Raw genomic sequence first — 26,661 nt, 5'->3', positions numbered from 1 at the left:
TTCAATTAGAAGCCACCTTCCAACTTAACATATTTTAATTTTCGAGATACAACTGGATCGTGGGTCCATGTCGGATTTTGGATTAGTAGGGATTTTCACCAAAGAGACCAGGCTAATAATCATGGCTAACCAGATTTCCGTCCAAATAAATAAATGTTGGAGAAGTGCAAAAAAAAAAGCCTTCCAAAAAAAAATCAACTCTGATAAACCAGGTATGTTGATTTTACAGAAAACTCACTACACTACACTCGTACAACATTTGCACTGCATAGGTACGCTACAAGAAACACCTAGCATAGGTACAGCAATTTGGCCTGATGGCAACAACTGCCGTTTACATATATCACTAGAATTTCACTCAGTGCCCACTGTGCCAGATCTGCTGAGATAATTTCAGGTCACGAACTGCACCAACAGTCAGCGATTTCCTCCCATGTCTCAGGCGCACGAATGTGACTCTAGTCAGACTCATTGCCGGAATCCACATCAACTGGTGCCTCACCACGATAGACAGCGGATTCCTTTTCATAGCGTTTCTTGTCAACCTGGGCCTGCTGAATGTAAGGCTGTTTCTCTTCACCTGCTCATGACAAGGAACGAGGAAATCATAAGCACACAAAGCATATCCTTTTAGCTGTAAACATAACAGAAAACATTGCAGATAGCACTAGCATTATTACTCAAAGCAAATATAATGGAGAATGGCCTAGAATATTACTTGACATCTTTTGCCACATTTCCCCAAGCTTCTTTGCAATCTCAGTCGTAGGCAAATCAGGGTTGCTGTTCTTCATGTTCTGCATCATGAAAATAAACACTAAACTTCTCTTTCAAAATCAGATATGTAGCATCTATGGATAGTAAGTTTCTAGTACTGGAAGGTTTCTGCTCTACCCTCAGTGTCACAAATATCTTATAAACAAAGAATTTACATGTTACAAAGTAACCTGCTATGTTGCTCAATTGTTTCTTAAAAACAGCACCAGCTCAATTATATCGCATTTGCCAAAGTTATGGACAATCTACTATGCTGAAAATTATTAACCAAAGGAACTTACTCCTCGCTCAGCCATTGAGAAATACATGAACGGCGTCATTGCTCTTTTGGGAGCATTAGGATCTTTTTTCTTCTTTGCTTTTTTCTTCTCTGAACCATCCTCATCCCTTCCTTTAGGCTTCCTTTTCTGAACAGGCTTTGAACTGCTTGCTTCTTTCTTGGATGATTTCTGGGAGAAAAACAATTGCACTTTACCATAATGGCTTCACGCTCGCTACAGGCCTACAGCAACAATAAATTACCTCTTTTTCGCCACCGCTATCACTAGCGTCTGATTCCTCATCACCAGAGTCATCAGTAGGAGATCCACTGTCATCCTTATCCGCAACAAAATCTTCGTCCTAACATTAAGATAAAAGATAAGTATACCAGAAGGCTCAATAACAAGACTAACAAGTCAGCATTAAGAAAAACAAGGCACCATACCTCTTCATCACTTTCCTCATCCCCGGCCTGATTTTTAATACGCTCTAGATGTGGGTCAACAGCATCATCATCAGTGTCCCGTAGAACATCTGTAACTACACCACTTGTACCTTGACCATCTCCTCCAAGGTTCATTATTTTCATGTTCTTTCCACTAAAAAAGATTGTTGGAAACAACAATTAAGTTTTCTGTACAACAAGAAAGAGGATGAAGCCAATAAAAAGGAACATACTTGATGAAGTTGAAGAGGTTGTGGTATTCATTCCTTTGGATATTTCTGAAGAGATGTTCTTGGTCATTTTTCAGTTTGACAAGGAGGTCAAAATAGTGAGATGACATACTGGCACCCCCAGCACCATGCCGTTCAAATTCAACGAACTCAATCTGCATGGATATGAACATCAGTTACTATGATTGGACACTCCGCAATGCATGAAAGTATGATTACTAGTTTTTACCACAAATATAAAGCAATACCTCCTCATGCAGGATGAGTGTTGGAGGCTTTGGCAGAAAGAAGAAACCCTTCTCAAGTGGATACAAAAGTCCATCTTCAGCTTTGAGTGAAGATTTAACTGCATATCCATCTTGGCAACTTCTGAAAGAACCTGGTCTTGTGACTTTAGCACCAGATAACCCACGAAGGACTTTGGTAAATACCTCATGTATTAGACCCTATGGATAAATTGAAAACCCAGTGTAAGGAAAGGATAAATTAACACTCGAAGTGTAGTTACCAGTATAAGTATCAATTGCATACTTGTCCCAAAAAACACTATAACTGAACCTGACATACAGTAGATGATCAACCCTTAGTTGAGACCAAATGGCATGAGGATTACATACAACTAGGCCTACTGTAACACGAAGATAATCCAATAGATGAAAAATTGACTGAATAGCAAATTCAAAAATTTCCAAAACTTAAGCACTACATCAGCACACATTTGAGGGAGGGAGAGAAGTGATGGAGCCTGGATTGACCTAGAAGAGGAACAAATTAGCACCAAAAGCATGCAGTACTGTATAAAAGCAGCAGACGATAGAAATTCAGAATATTAATGTTCACCCTTTAACCATCGAACTGAGTCTCCATTCAATATCTTTCTACATTTATAGCAGGACATAATGTAATAATTAAACCAATTCCCTCCATATCTAAAATAATATGTTTTAGACTTCTTCAAGGAGAGGCAGAACATTACTATTTGTCCCTACTAACACCGTCTCTCATAATGCCCAATGGCTTGTTAAATTCGTTAAATTCAGATGATAAATTGCATATTAGCATGAAAAAACATTCGGAATAATTACAGTCTCAGTCCCTCATAAGCCAGCTATTTTGATATTATAAGTCATAACTAGAGCATTAATTTTGATATGGAGAGAGGTGGAAGAGTAGTTCTTTTGTCAAAAAAAAAATTGAGGAACTTTTTTATTGGAAGGGATTTTTTAAGAAACTTCTTTTCTCAAAGTTATTAACGACAATGTATAATGGAGCGAATACTGAACATGAAGAAGGTAAACTTAGGAAGATATAAGCATAGTTTGTCTCAAAATGATCCAGCGCCATTCTTTTAAATACAAGAGGCTGTTCCTATGACAACATTTAGCCTTTACTCTATTCTTAATGCAATGATACGCAGCTCTCTTGCGTATTCGATAATTTTTTTAGATAGGATAAAATATCATAAGATTAATTAAGTGCTTGCTCAGCCTAACTTATGTATCAGCTTCAAATCCAAAATAAGTTTGAGTGTTTGATAAAGGCATAATGCAATTATTAAGAAAGCATTAATGGCAAGATGCGAGATATTAATAGAAATAGTTCACACATGACCACAATAAAACATCCGTCAACAGCATACATAATGCTTGAGATGGAGTTCTCCAAGCTCAGAAATTTTTTCGACATGTGCCTTTGATGATTTTATCTTGCAAGCTAGATTTCAGATTTTAACTGGAATAAATCAAGTCAACAAGTAAGCAGTATTCTTTCAAAGTAACAGATACCTCACCTTGTAAGATTCCTCAAGCCTGTCTTTGTATTTTTCAGCCAGAAGCTCTTTACTCAATGCCAGGTCTCTTTCAACTACTGCCTCTGTCTCAAACTGTTAAGATAAAAGGGAACAGATTAGTCTATTCAAAACAAATCCTGAAACCATTGTAATGCAACTATAAACAGCTAAACATCATGAAAAAGATTTCAGTACAATACCTGAATAACAATGTGAGGATACAATGTTTGCCCTTTACGGATTGGTGGATCAAGAGTGATAACAACAAATGTATGAGGATTGTTTGACTGCAAAACTCAACCATGCAATGAGTTTAGTTACATGTCAAAGTATAATAAAATGCACAGTACAGCACTAGATACAAGAAGATCAGAACCTTTGGCAAAAGAAAGAGGCGAACAATGCTGCTGTATTGGATTTTAAAGTCATTAGCTTGTCCTTGGAGTCGTAGAAATGACAGATGAAGCTCAACACTATAACGTCCTCTGTATTGGAAAAAAATCATTAGCTTTTTATGGAAAGTATGAAACATATAATCCTAAAAGGTCATCTTGTGTTTCCCATAAGATAAACAGTTCGTATTTTCCACCTTGGTGTAAGAATCGCAATTCCTTCAAAGGTGACAACTGGCTCTTCAGAGGAACCAACATCAGCAAATTTCAGTATAGTCTCCCAAAGAATCTAAAGAAAATAGAATAGATTTCAGTAGTTAGTATTTGCAACATCAACGTGCTCCATTTACACAGTGCTGGCTGAGAAAACTTACATGAGCTGGAGGGCGATTCTCATCCCCGACAAACTGAGTATTTGATGTAGGCACATGAAAGCTTAAATCCATGAGCGAATCTTTCTACAACCATGAAGGATTAACATTTTTAGCACAATACTTGACGATGTGTACAAAATAAGCAAGAAAATGACAGTAATACCACAACCAATATAGTATTGGATGACAATTAGACAACGTGAGTGGAACCACTACAACTACTACAAACCTCATTGGCCCCAGTAGTATCGTCATGATGAAATTCTAAGAGAACATCTGTTTTTCCTTGCATCTGGGTTTGAGCAACATCTGGTAGAGACACTTCAAATGCTTGCTTTGAACCAACCATGAAGGTAAGCATGTTTCCTACAGAGGAAAGGATGACAAACATCAAAATCAAATTGAGCAAATGTTAAAATAAATTAAAAGGTCACCCAATTACCATCTATATCAATCCCTCCCCAATTGTGACCGCTAACAGAAAGCTGCTTTTCATCTGGTGTGACACCCATATTCTTTTGTATGAAGTTGGTCAAACTGCTTACATCCTATGCAAGAAATGACAATGTCAAATATTTTTGTCAGGCAACAATAAGAGACATACATTAACCTCACCAGTCATCTTTACTGACAAGTAAAAGCATACTCCCAGAAATACAACAACAACAACTTAGCCTTTTGTCCCAAGCAAGTTGGGGTAGGCTAGAGATGAAACCCACAGAAAGCAAGAATAAGAAACACAAAAAGGGTACAAGCCAAAGGAAGAGTTAGGGATTAAACAAAAAGAAACAAAGGTCACGGTTCAGGTACGTTAATTGCTAATCTCCAAGCGCTCCTATCCATAGCTAATTACTTAGCGATATTCCACTCCTTACCGATGTTGAATCAACTTCTCCTCGATAGGTGACACCCCGACCCTATCTCAAATCTCTTCGTTCCGGACTCTATCCCTTCTTGTATGCCCGCAGAACCAACGCAGCATACGCATCTCTGCTACACTCAATTGCTAGACATGTCGCCTTTTTGTAGGCCAACATTCAGCACCGTATAGCATCGCCGGGCGAATCGCCGTCCTATAGAACTTACCCTTTAGCCTCTGTGGCACTTTCTTGTCACAGAGGACGCCAGAAGCCTGCCGCCACTTCAACCAACCGGCTGAAATTCTATGCCTAACATCTTCATCAATTTCTCCATCTTTCTGAAGCATTGATCCTAGATACCGAAAAGTATCCTTCTTGGCCACCACTTGACCTTCGAGGCTAAGGTCCCCATCCTCATGCCTAGTCGGGCTAAAGTCGCACATCATATACTCGGTCTTGGTCCTACTCAGTCTGAACCCCCTCGACTCTAACGTGTGTCTCCACAGCTCCAACTTCGTATTTACCCCTGCCCTACTCTCGTCAACTAGCACCACATCATCAGCAAAGAACATACACCAAGGGATATCACCCTGTATGTCCCTTGTGACCTCATCCATCACCAAAACAAATAGATAAGGGCTCAATGCTGACCCCTGATGTAGTCCTATTTTAATTGGAAAGTCACTGGTATCGCCATCACATGTTCGAACACAAGTCATCGCATCCTTGTACATATCCTTGATGAGGGTAATATACTTAGTTGGGACTTTGTGTTTTTCCAAGGCCCACCACATGACGTCTCTCGGTACTTTGTCATACGCCTTCTCTAGGTCAATAAAGACCATGTGTAAGTCCTTCTTCTCCTCTCTATATCTCCCCATCAACTGTCGTACTGAGAAAATCGCCTCCATGGTCGACCTCCCAGGAATAATTGATAATATTTCAAGACAATAATCTAAGGAAAATCTGATAACTGAAATGTAATTTTTGAATTTTCCATATGTGAATAACACAATGCTAAGCAGAATCCTGAACATTATTCCTTGAAACTTTCCACAGGTGCATTCTTAACTACATGATATATTGTATGTACAAAAGATAGCATATTCTGCAAGACTCGTGCAAGACAGGCATACCAAGTGGCACAAATGAATATAATAAACAATTTACCAGTTCAACCTAATTTGACAAGAGTATTTGCTTTATTAGTGGATAAAGTTTTTGGCTCAGGTTTTATAATCAACACATGATGACCATATACCAAAATAAGATAGCACATGTAGCCAGACTGAAAATATTCTAGATCTATGCAAAATTAGTTTCACATAGATGTAGCTTGGGTAAACCAAGCATAAACCTTGTCCATGATATATTCATATTACAGTGATATGCACTATTAATCATACACCATATTAAGAAGAAAAATCTGGCCCTGTAATGTGGACTGACAAAACAAATCCTAGAAAATTGAACAAAGTTAGCACTACTTTAAATTTTTTTAGGTTTCAAACTAACTTTCTCTAATTTTACCCGAACATTGTATCTAGATTCAAGATAGCGATTCTCAAGATTGCAGCAGCCTATTCATTTCAGATATCAACATCATTAATAAACTACATGGTATTAGAGGAGAAAGGAAACCTGTTCACGGAAGCCAATAAACCTGTAGAACAGGCCATCTTTAATCCTGACTCCAAGTTGATATGCTCTGGGTACTTTCATCCATGTAACTGAGGTTACATCAGCTTTGTCAATTTCAATGGTCTTTCCTCCACCTTGTCTCTTCCACGCAAGTCCACCAGAATGCACTTTAAACTGACCAGGGTTCTGCATAGGTGTAAGAGTCATGACATTATGTCAATATTCCGAACATTCACAAAAGGTAATAAATTCCTATACCATTCAAGAACAAACACAGGTGCACAAAACAGTAATAGATTTTGAAAGGAAGGAAGGCATAACATGTGTTTAAGGTTCATAAGTACAAGTATAACAGAGTGGTGCAAGTGTTGCAAGTACTATCAGATCTAGGTTAGGGCAAACAGAGGTCTATACATTCAGATGAATGCACAAACCATATTGGCAACAGGGCAAACACTAATTGTGCATCAATGGAAATAAAATAATTTTATAAGCACAGAATCTAGCACCGTGGGTGTGCTTTCTTTTAATGTCTAGATGGGGAGCGCTACAAAGGCATCCTATTGTATTGTATTCTGCTTGTAAGCTTCAGAAATACACAACAAATTTGTAACTCATTTCCTACCATCAGTTATCGATAGGGATGCAAGTTATATATATTTTGGATCATTGGGAGGAGAAATGAACTAGAGTGGCATGACATCGTAATTAATTAGCTGGAAAAAAAAACACTATTGGGTACCCACTTGCATCCTTAGTTATCGACGTTCTCGTATTCTACAACCGCCCAGCCATAGAAACTTAACTCCCAAAACCACCCTAGAAATCTAAGGTTCTGCATAAAAACCTCGGCACGAATTGGCCATACCCAAGCCACAGCAGCGAAATCCAGCAAATCAGAGGAGGAAACACCCCACACCAAGCACCGGATTCAACCAAACGGAGCAGAAAAACAAAAGCCGGGAAAAATTTGGCCTAAAATGCGGCGCGAACCCTAAACCCGACCAATACGCAGCCGCAGGTAAATCGTCGGGAAAATATTGAGCCGACAGGTTCAAATCGAAAGCTAATTTGTGAGTTCCCAGCGACGACATCATCTCGCGATAACCTATTTTGGAGTGAAACCCTAGAACCTAGCAAGCGGCGGAGGCGGCGGCGGAGGTGGAGGAGCTTACCGTGCCGCCGCGCCCTCCGAGGAGGATGTTGTTGAAGTGGTGACCGTCCGTCATCTCCGCCGACGAGGCGCCTGGCGGCCGCCGCTTGCTACCTCGCGCGCGCCGCCTCCGCTCGAGCTCCGCTTCTCCGAGCTGGAGCCAAGTCCAGAGGCTTCGCTAGTTCGCTTGCTTCGGTGCGGCTCTGCAGAGGCGGTCGAGAGGGGGAAGAGGGCGCGGGCCGCAGCGAGGAGCTGTCCTTATAAGCCGCAGCGAAATTGCTTGCCCTCTCACCGACACGCGGACCCCACCGGCCAGCGACCTCGCTCCGGCTCCGCGGCGCTGCCAAAAGCTGTCGCCGCCACTGGAAATGGGGCCCACAAGTCAGGCGTGCTCGATTTTTATTTCTCGTCCCTTCGCTTCCCCGGCCACTTCTCCTCCTCCGGTTCTCCCGCCGTTCCCCTCCCCTCGCGGCTTGCGCATCTCTCTCTCTCTGCACTCGTTCATGGCGGATTACCACTTCGTGTACAAGGACGTGGAGGGGACAACCACGGAGTGGGACGACATCCAGCGCCGCCTCGGGAACCTGCCGCCGAAGCCGGAGCCCTTCAAACCGCCGCCCTTCGCCCCCAGGGTCGACGCCGACGAGCAGCCCAAGTCGAAGGAATGGCTCGACGCGCGTGAGCCCGAGGAGCTCGAGGAACTCGAGGACGACCTTGACGACGACCGCTTCCTCGAGCAGTACAGGTAGCCCCTCTCCTCGGATTCGATCCGTGTATGGGTTCTGATTGCTGATCCGTGATGCTGTCTTTTCCCACCTTTTTCTTGTCTGCATCTTGCGATGCTCCAGTGCCTGTAGCGTTTGGTCTGATCTGAATCCTCGTGGTCAACTGATATAATTCGCGTGCTTCTGATGTAATATGATATCTTCCTATTGGTGATCTGGATTCGGCGCTGTACTAATGGGCTTTGGATTGTTCAATGCGTTTTGCGATTGGTTTGGTACAAGTGGGAAATTATTCTGGCAGTTTGATGTAATTTGATGCTTGCAGGAAGTTGAGGCTTGCAGAGCTCAGGGAGGCTGCAAAAGCCGCGCGATTCGGCAGTATAGTGCCCATCACCGGCTCGGACTTCGTACGTGAGGTGTCTCAGGCGCCATCAGATATCTGGGTTGTGGTCTTCCTCTACAAGGACGGGTAACTCTTTCTTCATTCAGTTTACTGCAGCCTTGCCTTGACGTGATATGTCACGATAATGCCGAAAATAATTCTTTATGGTTTGTTCACCGAACTGAATTTAGATTCTGACTGCACTGTGTGACTGTGTCTAGTTGTGTTGGTTTTCTATGGTAAGTTGCCTAAAGAGTTTATGTCAAGTGTGAAATATGGCTATGTTTGACTGCAGGAAAGGAACTCTACATCTTTGTGTTGTGCCTCATAACCAAATATTTTATTGTAGTGAAAAAGGTTCTGCAGTTCCTGACCTCTATATGATTTATGAGCATGTTTTTCACAAACCTATGTCAAATTGATAGCAAATGTTCCTTTTTCCCCCCTTTGGACTTACTGGACATTGTTATGTTGATTTTGTCCAGTTTATGTTGTTATGTAATTAGTGGTGTGAACTTCTTGTGCACTCCTCTTTCTGGTTCAGCTTGATTGGAAGCTGTAGGATTGTAGTTAATTAGCCAAGTATCATACTGTATTCTTTTAGCATGGAAGATCTTTCATGAATCCGCTGTGCTCTTTTCTGTAGGCAGTTTTAGTATTTCCAGAAGGTGCTTACATCTAAGTTATACAGAAAATTCATTACAATGTAACAAGCTCCATATATGCATGATGTTCTTTAGTAACTTGTGGTGCTTATCAAATTCTATAAAATCTTACGGCAGGATACCGGAATGTGGGTTGCTTCAGAATTGTTTGGAGGAATTGGCCACAAGATACGCAGCGACAAAATTTGTTAAAATTATCTCAACAGACTGCATTCCCAACTACCCAGATAGCAATGTTCCCACAATACTGGTGTATAACAGCAGTGCTGTCAAAGGGACTTATGTTGGTTTGCAGAAGTTCGGTGGAAAGAGATGCACACCTGAATGTAAGTTATCAAAATTAGTATCCAGTATCTGGTTTCTATTATTGATTGATTCCAGTTGCTCCAGTTCTGTGCTATTTGTTTGGACTCTTCTTTAGCGCATACCAGTAAAATTGTCATCGGAATATGCCTATTTAGCATGGTAATCAGCTTCCTTTTGGATTATACTATCTAAGCCTCTTGGATTTAAGCAAAACATTTGACCTTCAGATGACATTTTTTAAATTCAAAAGTAAACAGTTCATTGTGACATGTATATGCCTGCATTGCGTACACCTCCGGATCCAGTCCTGATGTATGTTTGCATTGTTTCATCTGTGAAATAATTAATTAGATGGTGTCTGTCTAAAATAACAGCATGATGGTCCACAGTTCATTACTGTTAGCATATATTGATCCTTTTTGGTAATAAGAAATTAGGTAATTGTTTACTCATTTAGATGACACTGAATTTATGGAAGCTTTCTTTCGCCGCAATATGTTTTTAAATAATCAGAAGTATTTCATTGCCATACAGAGGTTCCATCTACCTAGGCTTTTACACTAAACCACCATTATTCCTTTCAGCTGTTGCGTTAGCCCTTTGCCAGTCAGACCCAGTACTGAATGATGGGCATGGTGGCAACGATTCATCCCGAGACAATGTCATAGAAGGTGTTCGCAGGAAGTTTATAGAGAAGGTTGTGGCCCAGCATGAAGAGCGGGAAGAAGAGGATAGCGACTAAGCTTATATTGTTTGTTAGTTGGCCTCAGCTAGCAGATCCTATTTGGTTCCACTGTTTACTGATTTTATTTATGTGGGTTGTTTATCATGATATACTGATTTTTCTTGTTTGCTGATCTGTGCCTGGGTTTGTGGATAGAGTTAAAGATCTGTCATCTGTGAATTATGCTCTATGGGTAGTCTTGGTGTTAGTAACCTTTAAGCTGTAACACGACTCAATACTATTGTTTGAGAGATCAATATGATTATGCAATCTTGGTGTTAGTAACCTTTAAGCTGTAACACGACTCAATAGAATACTATTGTTTGAGAGATCAATATGATTATGCAACCTTCCCTACTTTCCTTTCTTGTGTTAGGATTTCCATGATACGATGGTTTCTTTACGTTGACACAAGCGGCAATATTGTGGGAGGGTGATGGCTGTGGTTGGAAAATGATTGGATGGGTCAAGTTTTTCGTTGTCAAAGTCACTGATGTTTTCTGGTTGTACCAGTGAAATTCTTGACTTCTTTTTCTGGTTATGCGAGCAAAATTTGTCTCAGATTACTGATCATTCTTGGCTAAGTGGATTGAATGTACGAGTCATGTTTTATAGAAGCAGTAAAAACATGGTGTCAGTACCTGTTGCATAAATTGGTACTCTTGTTTGAGAAAGAAATTACTGTGTCACACTTGTCTATGAAAAAGATCCATTCAAACTCCAAGGCACTGTGTGTGAATCCATGGCATTTCGACATTCAGATAACATTTCATCAAACAAAATCGGGTGGGCATATAGTCCATTTTGTCGACGTTACATTACAATTAGTTCTTACACTCTAGGAAAGGATTTTATGTGACAAATCGGGAGAATTGGAGAAACTGATGCGTCGTTCTACTTGTAGAGCCATTCCTGTAAGCTCCGGCTGCCGAACTCACGGAGCCCTTGGCCGCGTCCTGGCGCGAGCGAAGATGATGACCGCGCTGACGAGGATCCACGGCGGGAAGATCCCGTTGATCACCCTCGACGACCGCAGCGGCTCCGGCACCCCGTTGACCGCTACCGCCGCCATCAGCGCGGGCACCAGCAGGCCGGCGACGATCACCGACACCGGCTTCGTCCACGACTCCTACATCAAGGAAAGGGAAGCAGCCATAGGTTCTGGGATATCCATGTACCGCGAGGTGTAAACCGGAAAAAGGAGGGAAGGCCACTCACTGACCTTGGGCTCGCCGTCGAGGGCGATGGCGGCGCCGTCGCGGAAGGGCAGCGCGGAGTAGCCGGCGGCCGGGTCGCACCTGATCCGGAGGCCGCGGCGGGAGCCCTCGGGCTTGAAGGCGTAGAGCGCCCGGAGGCCGTGGTTGGCCTGGATGCGGCGCACGTCGAGGCGGTCGCGGCGAGGGCCCGACAGGTCCGACCGGAAGATCGCGACCGGCCCGGCGCCCCGCCGGTACAGCCGCACCTCCACGAACGGGTCGCGCCGCCCGGCGCTCCGCTCGAGCAGCGGCGCCGCCAGCGATTCGCCTTTGGCGGCCATCAACCCCTCGCCTGCTGCTTGTCCCTTGAGCTGCTCACTAGCCCTACCAGAAATTTAGCGGTCACGGCATCCATGTACTACTGATCTCGTCGAGTGTAAAGAGCTTGATTGGACGCGGTGTTTTGGATAAAATTCGCAGAGTTCAAAATTTAGCCAAAATTTCCAAGTTCTTATGGCAATCACGCTCGTTCTGGAATATTTTACCAAAGCTTTCTTAAGTTCCTTCGTCCATATGCACAGAAGGCAAAAGTTCGTAAAATGTCTGCATAATGCTAGAATAGTTGAGCTTGTATTCCAGATTCAGCATAGGTAAAAATCGAAACGGAACAGTCTCCACAGGTCCAGCCAGGATAGAGCAGCACGGGAGCTCATACAGAACAGCAGTCACAGCTGAATTCGTCTATTCAGTTACACAAGCACATGCAATTTGGTATGGGACGGAACAGAGGGGCGCAGTGTGAAGCTGCGCGATGCAATACATCAGTCCGCCGTCCAGCTCTGCTCCACAACCTCCCGCACTTTGCGGTTGTACTCGCGCTTGTTTTCGCTGAACATGCGGGCAGCTTCGGAGTTAGCAGGCGAATTTGGGTTTGGATCACACAGCAACGACTGCAGATGGCACATGCCTCAGGTTAGCCCCACAATGTAAGCATCAATACAAAATGTTCAGGAACATCATATGGGTCAAGATATACAAAACTGACATGTCGACTCAGCACAGACATGCAGATCCAGAAGTAAACAAAAATGTGTGCTTAGAACAATAAAATAACTACCATCTAGAAGAATTCAGTGGCTGAAAATCCACAGCTTTGAACCGGTATCAAGTATGGAGTATGTCCCAAATCTAAAATTTGTAGCACGCTATGGATAGCAATGTTAAAAGTTATTGTAACAAGAAAAGTCACAAATATTGGAGAACAAATAATCTGGGCTGCTAAGAAACAAAAGATTTCTTGTATGGAGTACCTGGATAGATGTAAGTATAGCAGCTACATCATATATTGGGCTCCACTGATTTTGCAGGATATCTAAGCAAATGCTCCCATCAGCATAAACTGCACGCCATAAGGAAATTATGTCAATATAGCATATAGGTGGAGATTAGAATACAATATTATCCTTAGATCAGAGCAGATATTTCAGCATTCAGCAGAAGTCAGAGGAGAAAGAAAAGGCAGAGCCCCCATTGGCTTAACATCAAAAGCACTACACGCACTCGGCACTCCAAATATGCTGCATATGCAGCAGCATGCTTTACTAATGCAAGGACAGTTATTGTAACAGCATATATAGGCATTTACAGCACAACTGCATATCTATAAAGAAGATAACAGAAAGAACAGAACATTTGTCAATAAACTGAGTCTCTGATGTCTGAGTGCCTAGAACAGGTCAAATCTAGGAAAAACTAAAGACACCTTGAAATTGGGAAAAGTAAAACATACTGAGGACGAAATCATATCTAATTGTTTTCCTGGGTACCCACCCATCTACTATATATGAGAAAAACAACTTACTGTTGGGATGAAACATCCGAGAAACAAATCGCACAGTTGGTGGCTTGTTTGGATATTCTTCAGTAAACTGGAGAGTTAGCTTGAACGTACCTAACAATAAAACATCATATCAGTGACTCAGTGAGAGGAATTAAACTATGTAGCAAGCACAAACCCATAAGCAAAGTGATACATGATCTATGAGACGTGGTGTGGGTCAGTGTAAGTGATTAGAACCATTTCAATTTAACACTTTCCCAATCTATGGACCAACAATATATGATCAGTTAATTCCAAATGTGATGTTTTGACTTTTTTCAAACTTAAGAGAATTACTACTATACAAATTTACATATACGGAGTAAGCCATAAGGAATTGACACCACAAGAAAGGAAATAAAATAAGGTGACAAGCTGCACACAGACGAAACATTACCTTCCAATAGAGAATGCATTATAGCCTATAGTATTGCTAGAAATGGCATAACATTTTGATGCAGCAATGTAGCTATTGATTATCTCCATTAAGATAGAATAGATATTGCATTTTCCTTATGGCACAAAGTTCATTCCCTAATTATATGCTTTTTTATCAAGATTCCATGAGGAAAAAAATATATATTTCTGGATAGGTTAGGCAGTAACTTTGTTGGCTACTATTGCTATTTTCCTTAGAAGTTAACTTGATACCATTTTTGACTTATCAAGATTCGCACTGATATCAGCATGTTACATTATGAATATTAAAACTGCACCTCAGTCTCATGTCAGCTCGGATTTTTTACTCTAGTGTGCCATGCATTCGACAGTAAGGTCACTAAACTGAGATGATTGGAAATTTCGTTCTGCCAGCGACCAATAAATGGACTACTTCCTAATGGTGGATTATCACATTCCGCATCACTTAATCACATTAGTAAGTTAGCGTTACCCTGGCATTGCCAACAGTAGCAGCATAGCACGTGCACTTAATTGTGTGGATAAGTCACGAGAAGCACTTCAGCACATAATGAATTTGCCGTGGTCAAAGGAAACAAGTAACACAAAAGGATGAAGCAAATCCATAACGGGAGTGAGATAAACTAACCTCCATCCCATGGAGTATCGTCAGGGCTGTAAATGAAATCAACATATACAAAGACGTTGTCAAACTGCAGTTCAAATGAATAAAGGGGAAAGAGACAGTTCCGCATCATACCCAAAGATCACAGCATTCCATAGCAGTATGTTGCTATCCTGCGGGGCGCCACTTATGCCGGCCGGAGGGTCCTGCATCAACCGCTTGAAATCCCTCATCAGTCGCTTCCTCGCAGGAGTCGACATCCTCGGATGTCCCTGCACAACAAATCATGGCTCTACGTCAGCCAAAGGATCGTATAAACCAATCATCGATCCACCGCCATCCGCCCCAGCGCGCATACCCAAATCAGGTGCGGAATTAACAACCAAAACAAAAGTTGAGGGGAAAACCATATAGCTGTTAGCACCCGCACCACACAGCGAACAAATCCGCGGAAGAATCGATGGATCGGAGCATCCATCCCAGCCAGGACGCTGTGGATTGGACTAATCACAGGCTCACAGCACATAAATGATCCTGCAGAGCTTACCTAGGAAAGAAAAAGTCAATCCAGGTCCAGCAGATGGATGGATCTCCAGTCCACACTAGCTCATGCGCCCCCCTTGGTAGAGGGGAGGACGAGGGCGACGACAAGAGAAGAAGACGAGGTTGGAAGATAGACGAAGGGGGTGGAATTTTAGGTCGAAATAAAGGGGCGACTGGTATTAATGAATTTTGGGGGGTCTCCAGGGAATTTGTTATTTCTAGTTTTTTCTTTTTGGCATGCGAGGCGAGGCACATCGAGATTTTTTGAAACTTTGCCACTATGGCTAAATATTTTCTTAAGGTGTTTCTTAATTCCCTCCAATCCACGAGTTTTTTTAAAAAAAGGATTAAAAAATAAAATTAGAAAAAAGGGTGCCGGTGGGGAAAATTTTGAAAAATGGGCACCTCCCGCCCGCTGATTGGGCGGGAGGCGTGGGGCCGGGGACCTCCCGCCCAGCCAGTGGGCGGGAGGTTCCCCGAGGGCATCTTCGCGAATTTTTTTATTTGCGAAGAGGTCCCTGCCGGGGCAGGCGGGAGCATCCCGCCCATCCAAAGGGTGGGATGTTGTCCTAAGGGGCATCCCGCCCGACCAAAGGGCGGGATGTCCTTCCCTCCCCCGGCTATATAAGCCCGAACCAGCCCTAAAAATTTCATTTTATTCAGCAAAAATTAGAAAAAAAAAGAAAGAGAGGAGAGGAAGAGAGAAGAGGAAGCGGCGAAACCCTATTCACACGTCGATTTGAAGGTATATTCTTATTCTAGCCCTATAATTACTTGAAAATAACTATAATCTAGGAAATATTTCTTAGAGTAGTTATGTTTTGAATAGTTTTTAGTATTTTTATTTGTTTTTAGTATAATTGATATTCTGAATAGTTTAGAATTTGTAAAATATAATCTGAGAATCGCTGAAACTTAGGGTCGTCGTTGTGTATTAATATGTAGTATAACTAGTTCATTCAACTGTGCGGTATTTTCAGATATGTCTTCCGAGAAGGGTATTTTCAGTATATATTACGGAGAAGGAAATGTGATTTATGGGCCAAATGGGGTAGATTTAAGTGAATTCAACTGTGCGGTCAGAGGAATTACCAGACCGCACGAGAGGACATTTGATTCCCTATGCAACTGGTTAATGAGGGGATTAAGGATTAATCAGGAGACACAAACTGTGAGTGTTCAATGCGTCATTAATCGTACCAGTCACGCTTTGATCTGAGAGCTGATGCCACTTGCAAGCAACGAGGACTGATTAAATTATCTGCAAAATGCAAGCCATTGGCAATGGCCACTGGTACTCCTTGTCAGTGTGCATCAGAACCGTTTGATAAACATTGAAACTGCTCCGGGGGATGAAAATATTGATGAAAAAGTTGAGGGGGCAAACATTGAGGCAGGTGGGACCGCAGCACCTCAATGCGTGGCTGATGAGAGGGAGAACATACCCTTCATTGTTGAACAGCTGCAAGACGAAGAACGTGAATTGGACGAAGCAATGAATGCCGATTCGTCTGATGATGACGATGATGTGCCTCAAGATTGGGTAAGCAGCGACTTCAGTCATCTTGTCGTAGATGACGGATCTAGCTGGCCTTCGGATTGCAGGGTGAATGAAATTATTCAGGGTATAAGGTACCACTCAATTGAAGAGGTGAAGGAAGCTGTTAAGTGCTGGTCTCTATCTCTTATGCGAGAGTTTAAAACAGTCGAGTGCAAATCTCGTAAGTACGATGTGGTATGTGTGAAGGAGGGCTGTCCATGGCGGGTGCATGCCTATAAGGGTAAATGGAAAAATTATTAGGAATGCTCCATTGTCACTCAGCACACTTGTCATTTGCCTGGGGTGCAGAAGACCCATCGCAACCTCACATCGCAATACATCGCAAATTAGATGTACGGGACGATAGTAGACAACTTGTTATATGAACCAAAGTCTATTATCAGGTATATTCAGGAAAAGTATAAGTATACCATCTCGTACAGCAAGGCGTGGAGTGCAAAACAAAAGGTGTTGGAGATGAGGTTTGGTACGTTCGAGGCTGCATATGATAATATTCCTCGATTGCTGGCCGTCCTATGTCAGAGAAATCCTGAAAGCTATTATGACCTGAAAACTCTAGACAGAGGAGAAGCTCCGCCCTACACATTGCAGCGGATCTTTTTCAGCTTAAGTCCATGCATTAACGCATTCCATCACTGCCGGCCTCTCCTGTGCATCGACGGGACCTTTCCCACAGGAAAGTATAGATTGCAAATGCTGATAGCTATTGGAGTAGATGGAAACAATCAATTGCTGCCTGTTGTTTTTGCTTTTGTTGAGAGTGAGAACACGGACAGTTGGTACTGGTTCCTGTAACGGGTTAAGCTTGCAATCGTTCGGGATAGGGAAAATGTCTGCCTGATTCATGATCATCACGCCGGCATACTGAGGGCAATACTAGATTTGCAGCAGGGGTGTGTGTGGAGACCGGAGAGCCGCCCAAGTGGCTTGATGTTCGCAGTAAGTGGTGCATGAGACATATCGGTGCAAACTTTTTCAGGCAATTCAAGAACAAGCACCTTATGGATATGTTCAAGAGGCTATGCAAGGAAATGAATTAGCAAAAAATTAACAAGCAGTGGCAGAAACTTGATGAACTGACCGGGAAGAAAAGAACCGAGGACGCATCAAAAAATAGAACTGCACAGGATGAAGCAGAGACTTTGTGCTCTTTGCCAACAGATACTGCACGTACTCGCAGAAAGTCTGGGTCAGTGGTGAAAAACTTTTCTGAATGGATTGAGAATGAACCCAAGGAGAAGTGGGCGTTACTTTATGATACCGATGGTGCAAGGTACGGCATAATGACCACCAACTTCGCCGAGATTTACAATTGGGTGCTGCGAGGTGTTCGTGGGCTTCCACTGGTTGCAATTGTGGAATTCATCGTCCGGGGGTGTACCGATTACTTTAGGGAGCGCTTCACTAAAAATCAGGTATTCATGCGAGATCCTGACAGAAATTTTGGATTCATAGTAACGCAATATATGACTAAGAAGGCAGAAAGCGCCCGGCTACACCACGTACGGCAATATGGAACACAGGAGCTCAAGTTTGAGGTATCTCCTAAAGATAGGGCGCGACATGGCATGAGACGTCAAACTCCTGTAAAGGAGTGCATTCTCAAGTTTGATGGAACTTGTTGTTGCTCATGCATGAGACCCAAGTTGCTGCACTTACCTTGTTCTCATGTAATGGCTGCTTGTGCGGATATTCGACATCCTGTCGATATATATGTTTCACATTACTTCAGAAAGGAGACAATTGTCAGCACCTGGCAGTATGAGATCTATGGGTTCCGTTTGGTTGGATCGTTCACTGAGACAGCGAATCCTGTTATATATATTCCAGACCTAAGATCATCACGGGTTAAGAGAGGGCCGTCAGTCACGGCGTATTCGTAATGATATGGATGAGTCAGAGCTCTGTCCGAAGATACAACGCTGCAGCGCATGTAATCAGATTGGACACACGTATAAACATTGTCCAACCAATGATGCTGGCCGCAGTTCTGCTGAAGCTGGCCCTACAGGTGATGCTACAGATGGAAGACCTCCGGTTGCATCAAGGAGTGGGAGACGTCGCCGATCGAGTGCTAGTACGTTGTTTGCTCATATATAATATTTGCCGCGTTGAGATTGTATCAGACCTGGATGCGTATTTGTAATATTTGCAATATTTGTAATGTTTGTAATGTTTGTTATCATATGGTTTTATTTTTTATGGCTTCATGTATTGTACTATCGTAATATTTAGATTCTACGTTCGTTTAACTATCTTCGTACGAGTTTTAGATACCGTAATCTTCTTCGTAAAATTGAATTAAAATTTTATATACATACATAAGAGTATTGCGAATAAATCTTATATTTGAAAAAAGTCTGAATTTCAAATAGTTTGTGAAACATAAATTCTAAGAAAATATAACAAAAATCATTACCAGGGGACCTCCCGCCCGCTGCCCGGGCGGGTAGCCTCCCGCCCACTGGACGGGCGGGAGGCCTGCTTCAGGGACCTCTTCGCGAATAAGAAACTTTTCTTATTCGTAAAGAGGCCCCTGGAAATTTTTTTTGGAACCTCCCGCCCGATGAGTGGGCGGGAGGCTCCTTTCCGCCTGTTCAATGAGCGTTAGGTATCCATTTTCCTAATTTCTCCCATCGGACTCCGCTTTTCCGAATTTTATTTTTTTATCCCCTTTTTTAAAAAAAGTCTCCAATCCACTATGGAGGCCTGCTGGGCCATTGAAGTGAATGCCCAACACATTGGGCTGCATGGGCAGCAGGCCGCGCTTTTCTCCACTCAGGGGCTCAGGGCCGCTCAAGTAGATCGCGACGCGCCATCCAGAAGCAAACTCTAATACTCGATCGCATCATCTACCCCCACCGACGGCATCCATCTCCTCATCACCAAGCAAAAGCAACGACGATGTCATGGACTTCGTCTGCCCCCAACTGGTGAAGCCGATCCCTCTTTCTATCGCCAGTATCGGCAAGGTGTTGTCGGCTCGTGATGATCGATGGAAGCCATAAAAAAGGTACGTTGAATTGCTTCTTTTACCTTTTTTCTTTTCGGATTTCGAGCTTTCGTTCAATAGAAGATCTGCTTATTTCCAATCGGCCGAAAGCAGTTTTTTTCTTCTGGTTTCGAGCTTTCGTTCTTCCGGGCTGCGGAAGGAACTCACTAGATTGAATTTAGTTTTCTCTGCGATTTTATCACTCTTTCCTACTAATCCGTATACTGCTAATGTTTATCAGCTGATGGGTGATGAGAAGAAACCTGCAAGTGATGTAGAACTGCAAGTCCCTAATAATGAAGGTGAACGAGAATGCAAGAAACCAAGATTATCAGGAAGCTTTTTAGTGCCAAGGACCGGGAGAAGTTGAGGGATGAACAAATAACTCCCTCTAATCTGTAATGATTTCTGCTAAACACACAATGATTATTGTGGTGCGCACGTGTTCTTTTACATTTGATTATGCAGTCCAATTCATGATAATTTTTATAATGTGCACTTGAGTGCCAATGGTTAAATTTTAGTTAAATTTGCCCCTAATTCATTATCTAGTTGAGTGTGATTAATTAGCATTTGATGTTAGCAGGCACAGCCATGAATCCATGATTATGTTGCTATTAACAATATATTGCAAAAGAATTTATCGTATGTTCCAGCAGCGCTGTCGATGATGGCTCGGCCTTCGGGCAACAAGGTAGGATAACCGGCTGCTCCGGTTGCCGCCGCAAAGGCAGCGGTGGATGCTGCGGAGAAGAAGCAGGACGGGAGAAGGAAGAAGAGGATGAAGGAGATCATCATGCCGCAGAGCGAGGTGGACTACGTCATGTCCTACGAGCTGGAGTCCTGCGGCCCGGAGACGGAGGCGTGGATGGAGGCCTTCCATCCTGACCTGCACGCCTTGGGAGAGAACAAAGATCGGCGGATGCTCGCGCACCAGGAGGGTTTCAAACGGCAGATCGCGTCGAAAGGGTACATCGCTATGATGGTCGAGGTCGCCGATGATGATGAAGAGGAGGACGAGGACGAGGGTGAATGCGAAGAGGAGGACGAGGATGAAGATTACATCCTGGATCACGAAACGCTAGAGGAACCGAGAAACTAAATTAAATCTTTATCGGTTTTTTTTAATCGGCAGGAAAGCATCAGATCAATAAGGTTTTGTTTGGACAAGCGGGGTTAGTGGTGCGGAAATAATGTTATGTTTGGAGATCAACCGGTGCATTGTGAAATCGATTCTTTGAAATTGTGCTTCGTGAACCTTTAATAATCTTCCTCTGGAACATCTGAAAAGGGCGAAACCGGAAGACCTTCGACGATCAGTAGGTTCACGCAGCTGTTGTTCTACGCCATTCCATCAACGACCTGAATCTCTCTGGTCGTATAGGGTTAGTGACAGTCATCATGAGGCTGTGCTACATCCCTCGAGTGACGAAATTGGTCATGTAATAGGCTAGTTGTGTTTCCTTTTTTTTTCTGGTACGACTCTACCCTTCACAAATCTTGAATGCTACTCCTTGCATCAATCAATATATGTTCAGGCCCGCGTATTTATTGTGAACTTCCAGGGTATTTTTCCAGCAACTAGCCAAAGCTACCAGGGTATTTTTCTCAAATGGGCCATATTTTGATCAAGCGCATTTTGCAGTGAAACTATACAAACGGGCCTAGCATGGTGATGAGGCCCATTGGCAGTAGCACGTCTGGATCGTGCTCGGGGCTCTCTCTCTTCTTCTCCACTGGGAGGCTCTGGCTCTGGCTCGCGTCCGGTTCGGCGTCTCTTATCCGCGCCCACCCCTTCCTAAACCCTCACCAGCCACCCATGTCGATGGCCGGCGCCGCCGCCGCCGGTCGCTTCCTCCTGCTCTCCCGCCCGTCGCCCCTCCGCCTCCGCCTCCTCCGCGCCGCCCTCTCCACCACCGCACCCACCCTCGCTCCCACTACCACTCCCGCTCCCCCTCCGCGGCACGAGCTCCTCCTCGAGCGCCTCCGCCTCCGGCACCTCAAGGACGCCTCGTCCGCCGGCTCCCCGAACCTTCCCCCGCGGGGGAAGGCGAGGGGCGGGGAGCGGGCCTCGCAGCACCCGCAGCAGGGGAAGAGGATCGAGGCCGCGGAGAGCTTCGAGGAGCTCGGGCTCGGGGAGGAGGTGATGGCCGCGCTCGGGGAGATGGGCATCTCCAAGCCCACGGAGATCCAGTGCGTCGGCGTGCCGGCGGTTCTGGACGGCACCAGCGTCGTGCTCGGCTCCCACACCGGCTCCGGGAAGACGCTCGCCTACCTGCTCCCTCTTGTTCAGGTACTCCCTTCTTCTCAGTATGGTATTGCTTGCATGTACACTTGTAATGATAGTGGAGGGGAGAGTAAATCGCGCTGCATTATGTGATAATTTTGTTTCACAGTTGTTAGCTCATGATTTTGGTAAAAGATGGTGCATGACTTGGGTTAGTGAGGATCATCTCTTGTTGTAGAGACATTTGCCCACTCATTCTGTAATATTTTGTTGAGGTGTCCTGTTTTGATTACAACAAATTCCTGATGGCTGCTTGCTGCTGAATCCTCTAAGGCTACGGAAGACAAGAAAAACTGTATCACCCATGCAAGCCGTGTACAAACCCCACATGTGATAATATGATTGGATTTGAATAAAGCAGTGTTTTCTTTCCCCAAACTAGAAATTAGGGGTTTTCTGCATTAAATATATCTGTCATTATACATCTAATGAAAGTTAACCATGGAACTTTCTCTATCTTGTAGCTACTTAGGCGTGATGAGGCAATGTTGGGAATGTCAATGAAGCCAAGGCGGCCAAGAGCAGTAGTACTCTGCCCCACAAGGGAGCTAACTGAGCAGGTTGGTCATGATCAAATTATTTTCTTGTAACGATGCTATTATTTGGGTTGCAGCGGTAGTTCATGCACATTGCTCAAACTGCAGGTCTATCGTGTTGCAAAGTCCATCAGCCATCATGCGCGTTTCCGGTCAACGATGGTTAGTGGAGGTACCCGTCTAAGACCCCAGGAAGATTCTTTGAACATGCCTGTTGACATGGTTGTTGGTACTCCTGGAAGGGTCCTGGATCATATCAAGGATGGTAACATGGTGTACGGTGATATCAAGTATCTGGTATGTTATTAAGTTTGTGCGACAGATGCTTACCACGTTATGTCATCTTCACTGTTCTCCTAATTGTCTCGTCCTCAATTTGTTCCTTTTCTTTTCTTTATTTTTTTTTGCACTTGCAGGTTCTGGATGAGGCAGATACAATGTTTGATCAAGGCTTTGGACCGGACATACGGAAGTTCCTTACTCCATTGAAGAACCGTGCTTCAAAGCCTGGTGATCAGGGGTTCCAAACTGTATTAGTTACTGCTACCATGACGAAGGTCTTATGCCCACCAATCGTCCCACCCTCAAAACTTATCTGACTGTGCTTGTAATTCATATATGGCATAGGATACACTGTTATTGTCGTATACTCATATATTCGGCTACCATTAAAGCATCTTGCTCGCTGCATCAATTACTATTTAAGTACAAAACATTTTGACCTCTTCCATGTTGCAGTAGTGATACTTCAGATATACATATAATCCCTCCTCTGTTTTTAAATATATGGCGTTTTGGACAAGGCTAATTTGTTCAAAATTGAATTAATTTGCTTGTCCTAAACACCATATATTTAGAAATGCAGGGAGTATTATTTTATTATGTATTGTTATGTATTTTAATCCCCTTTCTTTGTATTGCTTTCATGCAGGCTGTACAAAAGTTGATTGATGAGGAATTCGAAGGTATTGTCCATTTGCGGACGTCAACATTTCAAAAGAGAGTTGCAACGGCACGACATGACTTTATCAAACTTACTGGCGCAGAAAACAAACTTGAGGCTCTTTTGCAGGTTAGGAAACTCTTATCACTCCTTTCCTTTGCACATACACCTGTCTTTCCGTCCATTCCAGGCTACTTTCAAGCTGGAGTGCTGTACAGTTGTCAAAGAAAATTCAAATAAGACTACTTTTATATTTGTATTCTCCATTTTTGTTGTATCTTATTGTCAGTATTCAGTACAGTTATGTTTCTTTTTTGGAAGATCTTGTCTCTGATACTGTACTGTTCCACTCTGCAATAAGTCCGAATGAGTCTCTGGCACCTCCTACTTTTTGTGATAAATATAGCAGAAATAAAAATAATTCAAATAAACTGCAGCTCTGACAACTCATCCTCTTTAATCTGCTTGGACCCGCTCCAATACCCATAGGAAAAATCCCCAGCCATATTCAGTATACTTGTAAATATGAGTTCCCCTTACTCTGTTGGGTGGATGAATTCGATTCCAATTGTTGTGAAAATGTGAACTATGAATGAAATAGTAAGCATACTATTGCTTCTGGAATTCAATTAATGAAGTGATCTTTTATCAAAACATCTTTAGCTTCCTACTAGTTTGGGGTAGTATGTGAGACTAGTCATTCTTTGCTTGCTGCGATCATTAATCGAGTTGTATTTTGCCCTATGTGGACTTAAGGACTTTAGTATTGAGTGTGCAGAGTAGGGAGCCAGAAGGAGAACTGCAATATGCATCTGTTTTACATTATCTAATTTATGAGATAATGAAGAACTATATTTATGTAGGTTCTTGAGCCAAGCTTGGCAAAGGGAAACAAAGTTATGGTGTTCTGTAATACTTTGAATTCAAGTCGCGCAGTGGACCATTTTCTGACTGAGAATCAGATATCTACTGTTAACTATCATGGAGAGGTTCCTGCGGAAGAGAGGTTTGTTGTATTTCTTACTCTGTTCTGTTCTTTAAGCAGTAGGTGTCTAGGTTGATTGATTTTATTTTTATGATACCTGATAATCAACTGTAGAGTTGAGAACCTGAACAAGTTCCGTAAAGAAGAGGGGGATTGCCCAACATTGGTATGCACTGATCTGGCAGCTAGAGGTCTGGACTTGGATGTTGACCATGTCATCATGTTTGACTTCCCATCGAATTCAGTATGTGTTATATTACCTCTATGGTCTGTCTGTTTGTATTTATGCCCATGACAGTGATACTTATGCACAGTCTATCTTGTGATTATTGTTTGTGCTTTTAGATTGATTACCTTCACAGAACTGGACGAACTGCACGCATGGGAGCCAAAGGTAACATTTCTTAGCTGTAATTGAGCACATTCACTTGCTCTGTATCGTTACTTTGCTAATCATGTATTCTATACACTATGATCTCTTATATTTTTTGTGATGACCCCATTGTGGACCAGAAACTCCCTCCACTGTTGAAACTTAGCTTACCATTTCAGTGTCTTCGCTGCAAAGAAATCTTGCTTGTCATTCAGTAAAAGACTTAAATAATACTTTGGATAAAAGAATTGAACTGAACTTTGCAAGCTTAGAAAAAGGGATAGGATAAAGGGAGTTTGAAATGGCTTCTGTGAAACAAAATATTATTTGAGTTTGTGTCTGAAGTGATATGGGTTAGCAATATAGGTTTGCCACTCAGAGATATCCACATAGCTGGGTGATGTTTGGACAGGTAGCAATATTCATTTTTCATATTTTCTGTCTACTCACAAATTCTCATTATCATCCCAAAATGCAGGGAAAGTTACAAGTCTTGTGGCTAAGAAAGATGTGGCCTTAGCTACTCGGATAGAAGAGGCCATCAAGAAAAATGAGAGCTTGGAAGCTCTAACGACTAATAATGTTAGAAGAGCTAACAACACGCAGAGTGCAAGCATCAAAGGAAGGACCTCAAGGCCGGTCAAGACTTCAAGTGCTCTTAAAGTTGTGAATCAGAAGGGTAGAAGGGTTGTGCTAACTAGCAAGACATCGAGGACTCCTCCCAAGGACACAACATCAACCCGAAGGCGCTCACCACCAAAGATCCAGCCAAAAGCGACGAAATCGACAGCCCCTCGCAAAGCCAAGGTGGTGAAACCTGCTAAGAACAGTGTGAAGGTTCCAAAGAGCAAAGCAAAACCAGATGGCCGAAAGGCGAAGGGTGATATTCTTAACAAGCTGGGAACTAAGCTCAGTGTGGTCGGATTCAGAGGTCGCAGCTCGGGCAAATCTGTGCAATCTTCATAAGAGGCCTGGAGAACTTTTTATTTCCCCTCTGCTTGAGAAAGGCTGGAGATTTTGGATAATGCACCCTGTAAATATCTGAGACTTCATTTCTTCAATCTTTTTTTCCCCTTGCGGTGCGGTCTTACAAGTTAATTAAAGAGTAGAATCGAGATCTTAACACAGCACATCTATGTAATACCTATGCATAATGTTGGAAACATGTGTTGTATTACCTGTACCCACGAATTTTGTCGAGTGTATCTATGCTCATTGTTTTTCTTTTGAAATTCTGGAATTAGCATTGCCTGGCTTTTGATACCTTCGTTTAGCGTTTCTCAATCAGTCAAATCATCAGAACTCATGTGCAGCATCTGAATGTATTTGCCCACGTCGGAACGGATGATTTCGCAGCTAGGCTCACTTTGTTACAAATTTGAAGTGATAAGCAAATTTCAATCTTGAATTCGAGAATGCGAAATGGATGGGAGAGCATTTCTGTTCCGGTAGATGTGGAACTTTCTAGAAGAGAACGGCACACAAGTGAAACAAAGCACTCATAAATATCTGTTGGGAGACGGTCGATTCAGATAGGACCAACGGACACGTGTCTATGACATGTGGGCCCAGAAACACCACTGTCCCCTTGAGAAAGACCATCCCAAGGGCGGAAATT

The 26,661-nt window shown here is 43.0% G+C and overlaps 5 protein-coding genes across 5 annotated transcripts; 2 read left to right on the top strand and 3 right to left on the bottom strand.

Moving 5' to 3' along the window:
- Window positions 1-175: 175 nt before the first annotated feature.
- LOC112894049 (FACT complex subunit SSRP1) lies at window positions 176-8,150 on the bottom strand. The gene is made up of 16 exons (XM_025961621.1): window positions 7,945-8,150; window positions 6,770-6,955; window positions 4,711-4,816; window positions 4,498-4,634; window positions 4,269-4,352; window positions 4,092-4,183; window positions 3,879-3,987; window positions 3,703-3,789; window positions 3,503-3,595; window positions 1,962-2,159; window positions 1,717-1,868; window positions 1,484-1,637; window positions 1,300-1,398; window positions 1,059-1,226; window positions 719-797; window positions 176-580 (listed from the first exon to the last, which is right to left on the bottom strand). Exons 1-16 carry the CDS (start codon window positions 7,996-7,998, stop codon window positions 459-461), a joined length of 1,920 nt encoding a protein of 639 aa, XP_025817406.1. The 5' UTR covers window positions 7,999-8,150; the 3' UTR covers window positions 176-458.
- A 178-nt stretch (window positions 8,151-8,328) lies between these two features.
- LOC112893349 (phosducin-like protein 3) lies at window positions 8,329-11,023 on the top strand. Its single transcript, XM_025960629.1, has 4 exons — window positions 8,329-8,667; window positions 8,973-9,116; window positions 9,812-10,020; window positions 10,585-11,023. The coding sequence occupies exons 1-4, from the start codon at window positions 8,426-8,428 to the stop codon at window positions 10,740-10,742; spliced, it is 753 nt and encodes a 250-aa protein (XP_025816414.1). The 5' UTR covers window positions 8,329-8,425; the 3' UTR covers window positions 10,743-11,023.
- A 430-nt stretch (window positions 11,024-11,453) lies between these two features.
- LOC112893350 lies at window positions 11,454-12,406 on the bottom strand. Its single transcript, XM_025960630.1, has 2 exons — window positions 11,947-12,406; window positions 11,454-11,853 (listed from the first exon to the last, which is right to left on the bottom strand). Exons 1-2 carry the CDS (start codon window positions 12,259-12,261, stop codon window positions 11,659-11,661), a joined length of 510 nt encoding a protein of 169 aa, XP_025816415.1. The 5' UTR covers window positions 12,262-12,406; the 3' UTR covers window positions 11,454-11,658.
- Window positions 12,407-12,507: 101 nt separating this feature from the next.
- On the bottom strand, window positions 12,508-15,529 carry LOC112893352 (ubiquitin-conjugating enzyme E2 2-like). The gene is made up of 6 exons (XM_025960632.1): window positions 15,371-15,529; window positions 14,959-15,095; window positions 14,848-14,873; window positions 13,782-13,871; window positions 13,231-13,319; window positions 12,508-12,870 (listed from the first exon to the last, which is right to left on the bottom strand). Exons 2-6 carry the CDS (start codon window positions 15,081-15,083, stop codon window positions 12,742-12,744), a joined length of 459 nt encoding a protein of 152 aa, XP_025816417.1. The 5' UTR covers window positions 15,084-15,095; window positions 15,371-15,529; the 3' UTR covers window positions 12,508-12,741.
- A 6,044-nt stretch (window positions 15,530-21,573) lies between these two features.
- Window positions 21,574-26,268, top strand: LOC112893702 (DEAD-box ATP-dependent RNA helicase 39). Its single transcript, XM_025961163.1, has 9 exons — window positions 21,574-22,212; window positions 22,671-22,766; window positions 22,851-23,039; window positions 23,159-23,299; window positions 23,674-23,814; window positions 24,549-24,691; window positions 24,785-24,914; window positions 25,016-25,064; window positions 25,522-26,268. The coding sequence occupies exons 1-9, from the start codon at window positions 21,589-21,591 to the stop codon at window positions 26,007-26,009; spliced, it is 2,001 nt and encodes a 666-aa protein (XP_025816948.1). The 5' UTR covers window positions 21,574-21,588; the 3' UTR covers window positions 26,010-26,268.
- Window positions 26,269-26,661: the final 393 nt, after the last annotated feature.

Source organism: Panicum hallii, chromosome 5 (assembly GCF_002211085.1).
Source record: "Panicum hallii strain FIL2 chromosome 5, PHallii_v3.1, whole genome shotgun sequence".
Lineage (NCBI taxonomy): Eukaryota > Viridiplantae > Streptophyta > Magnoliopsida > Poales > Poaceae > Panicum > Panicum hallii.
Note: the sequence above shows the minus strand (reverse complement) of the source record. Positions and strands in the feature narration are given on the sequence as shown.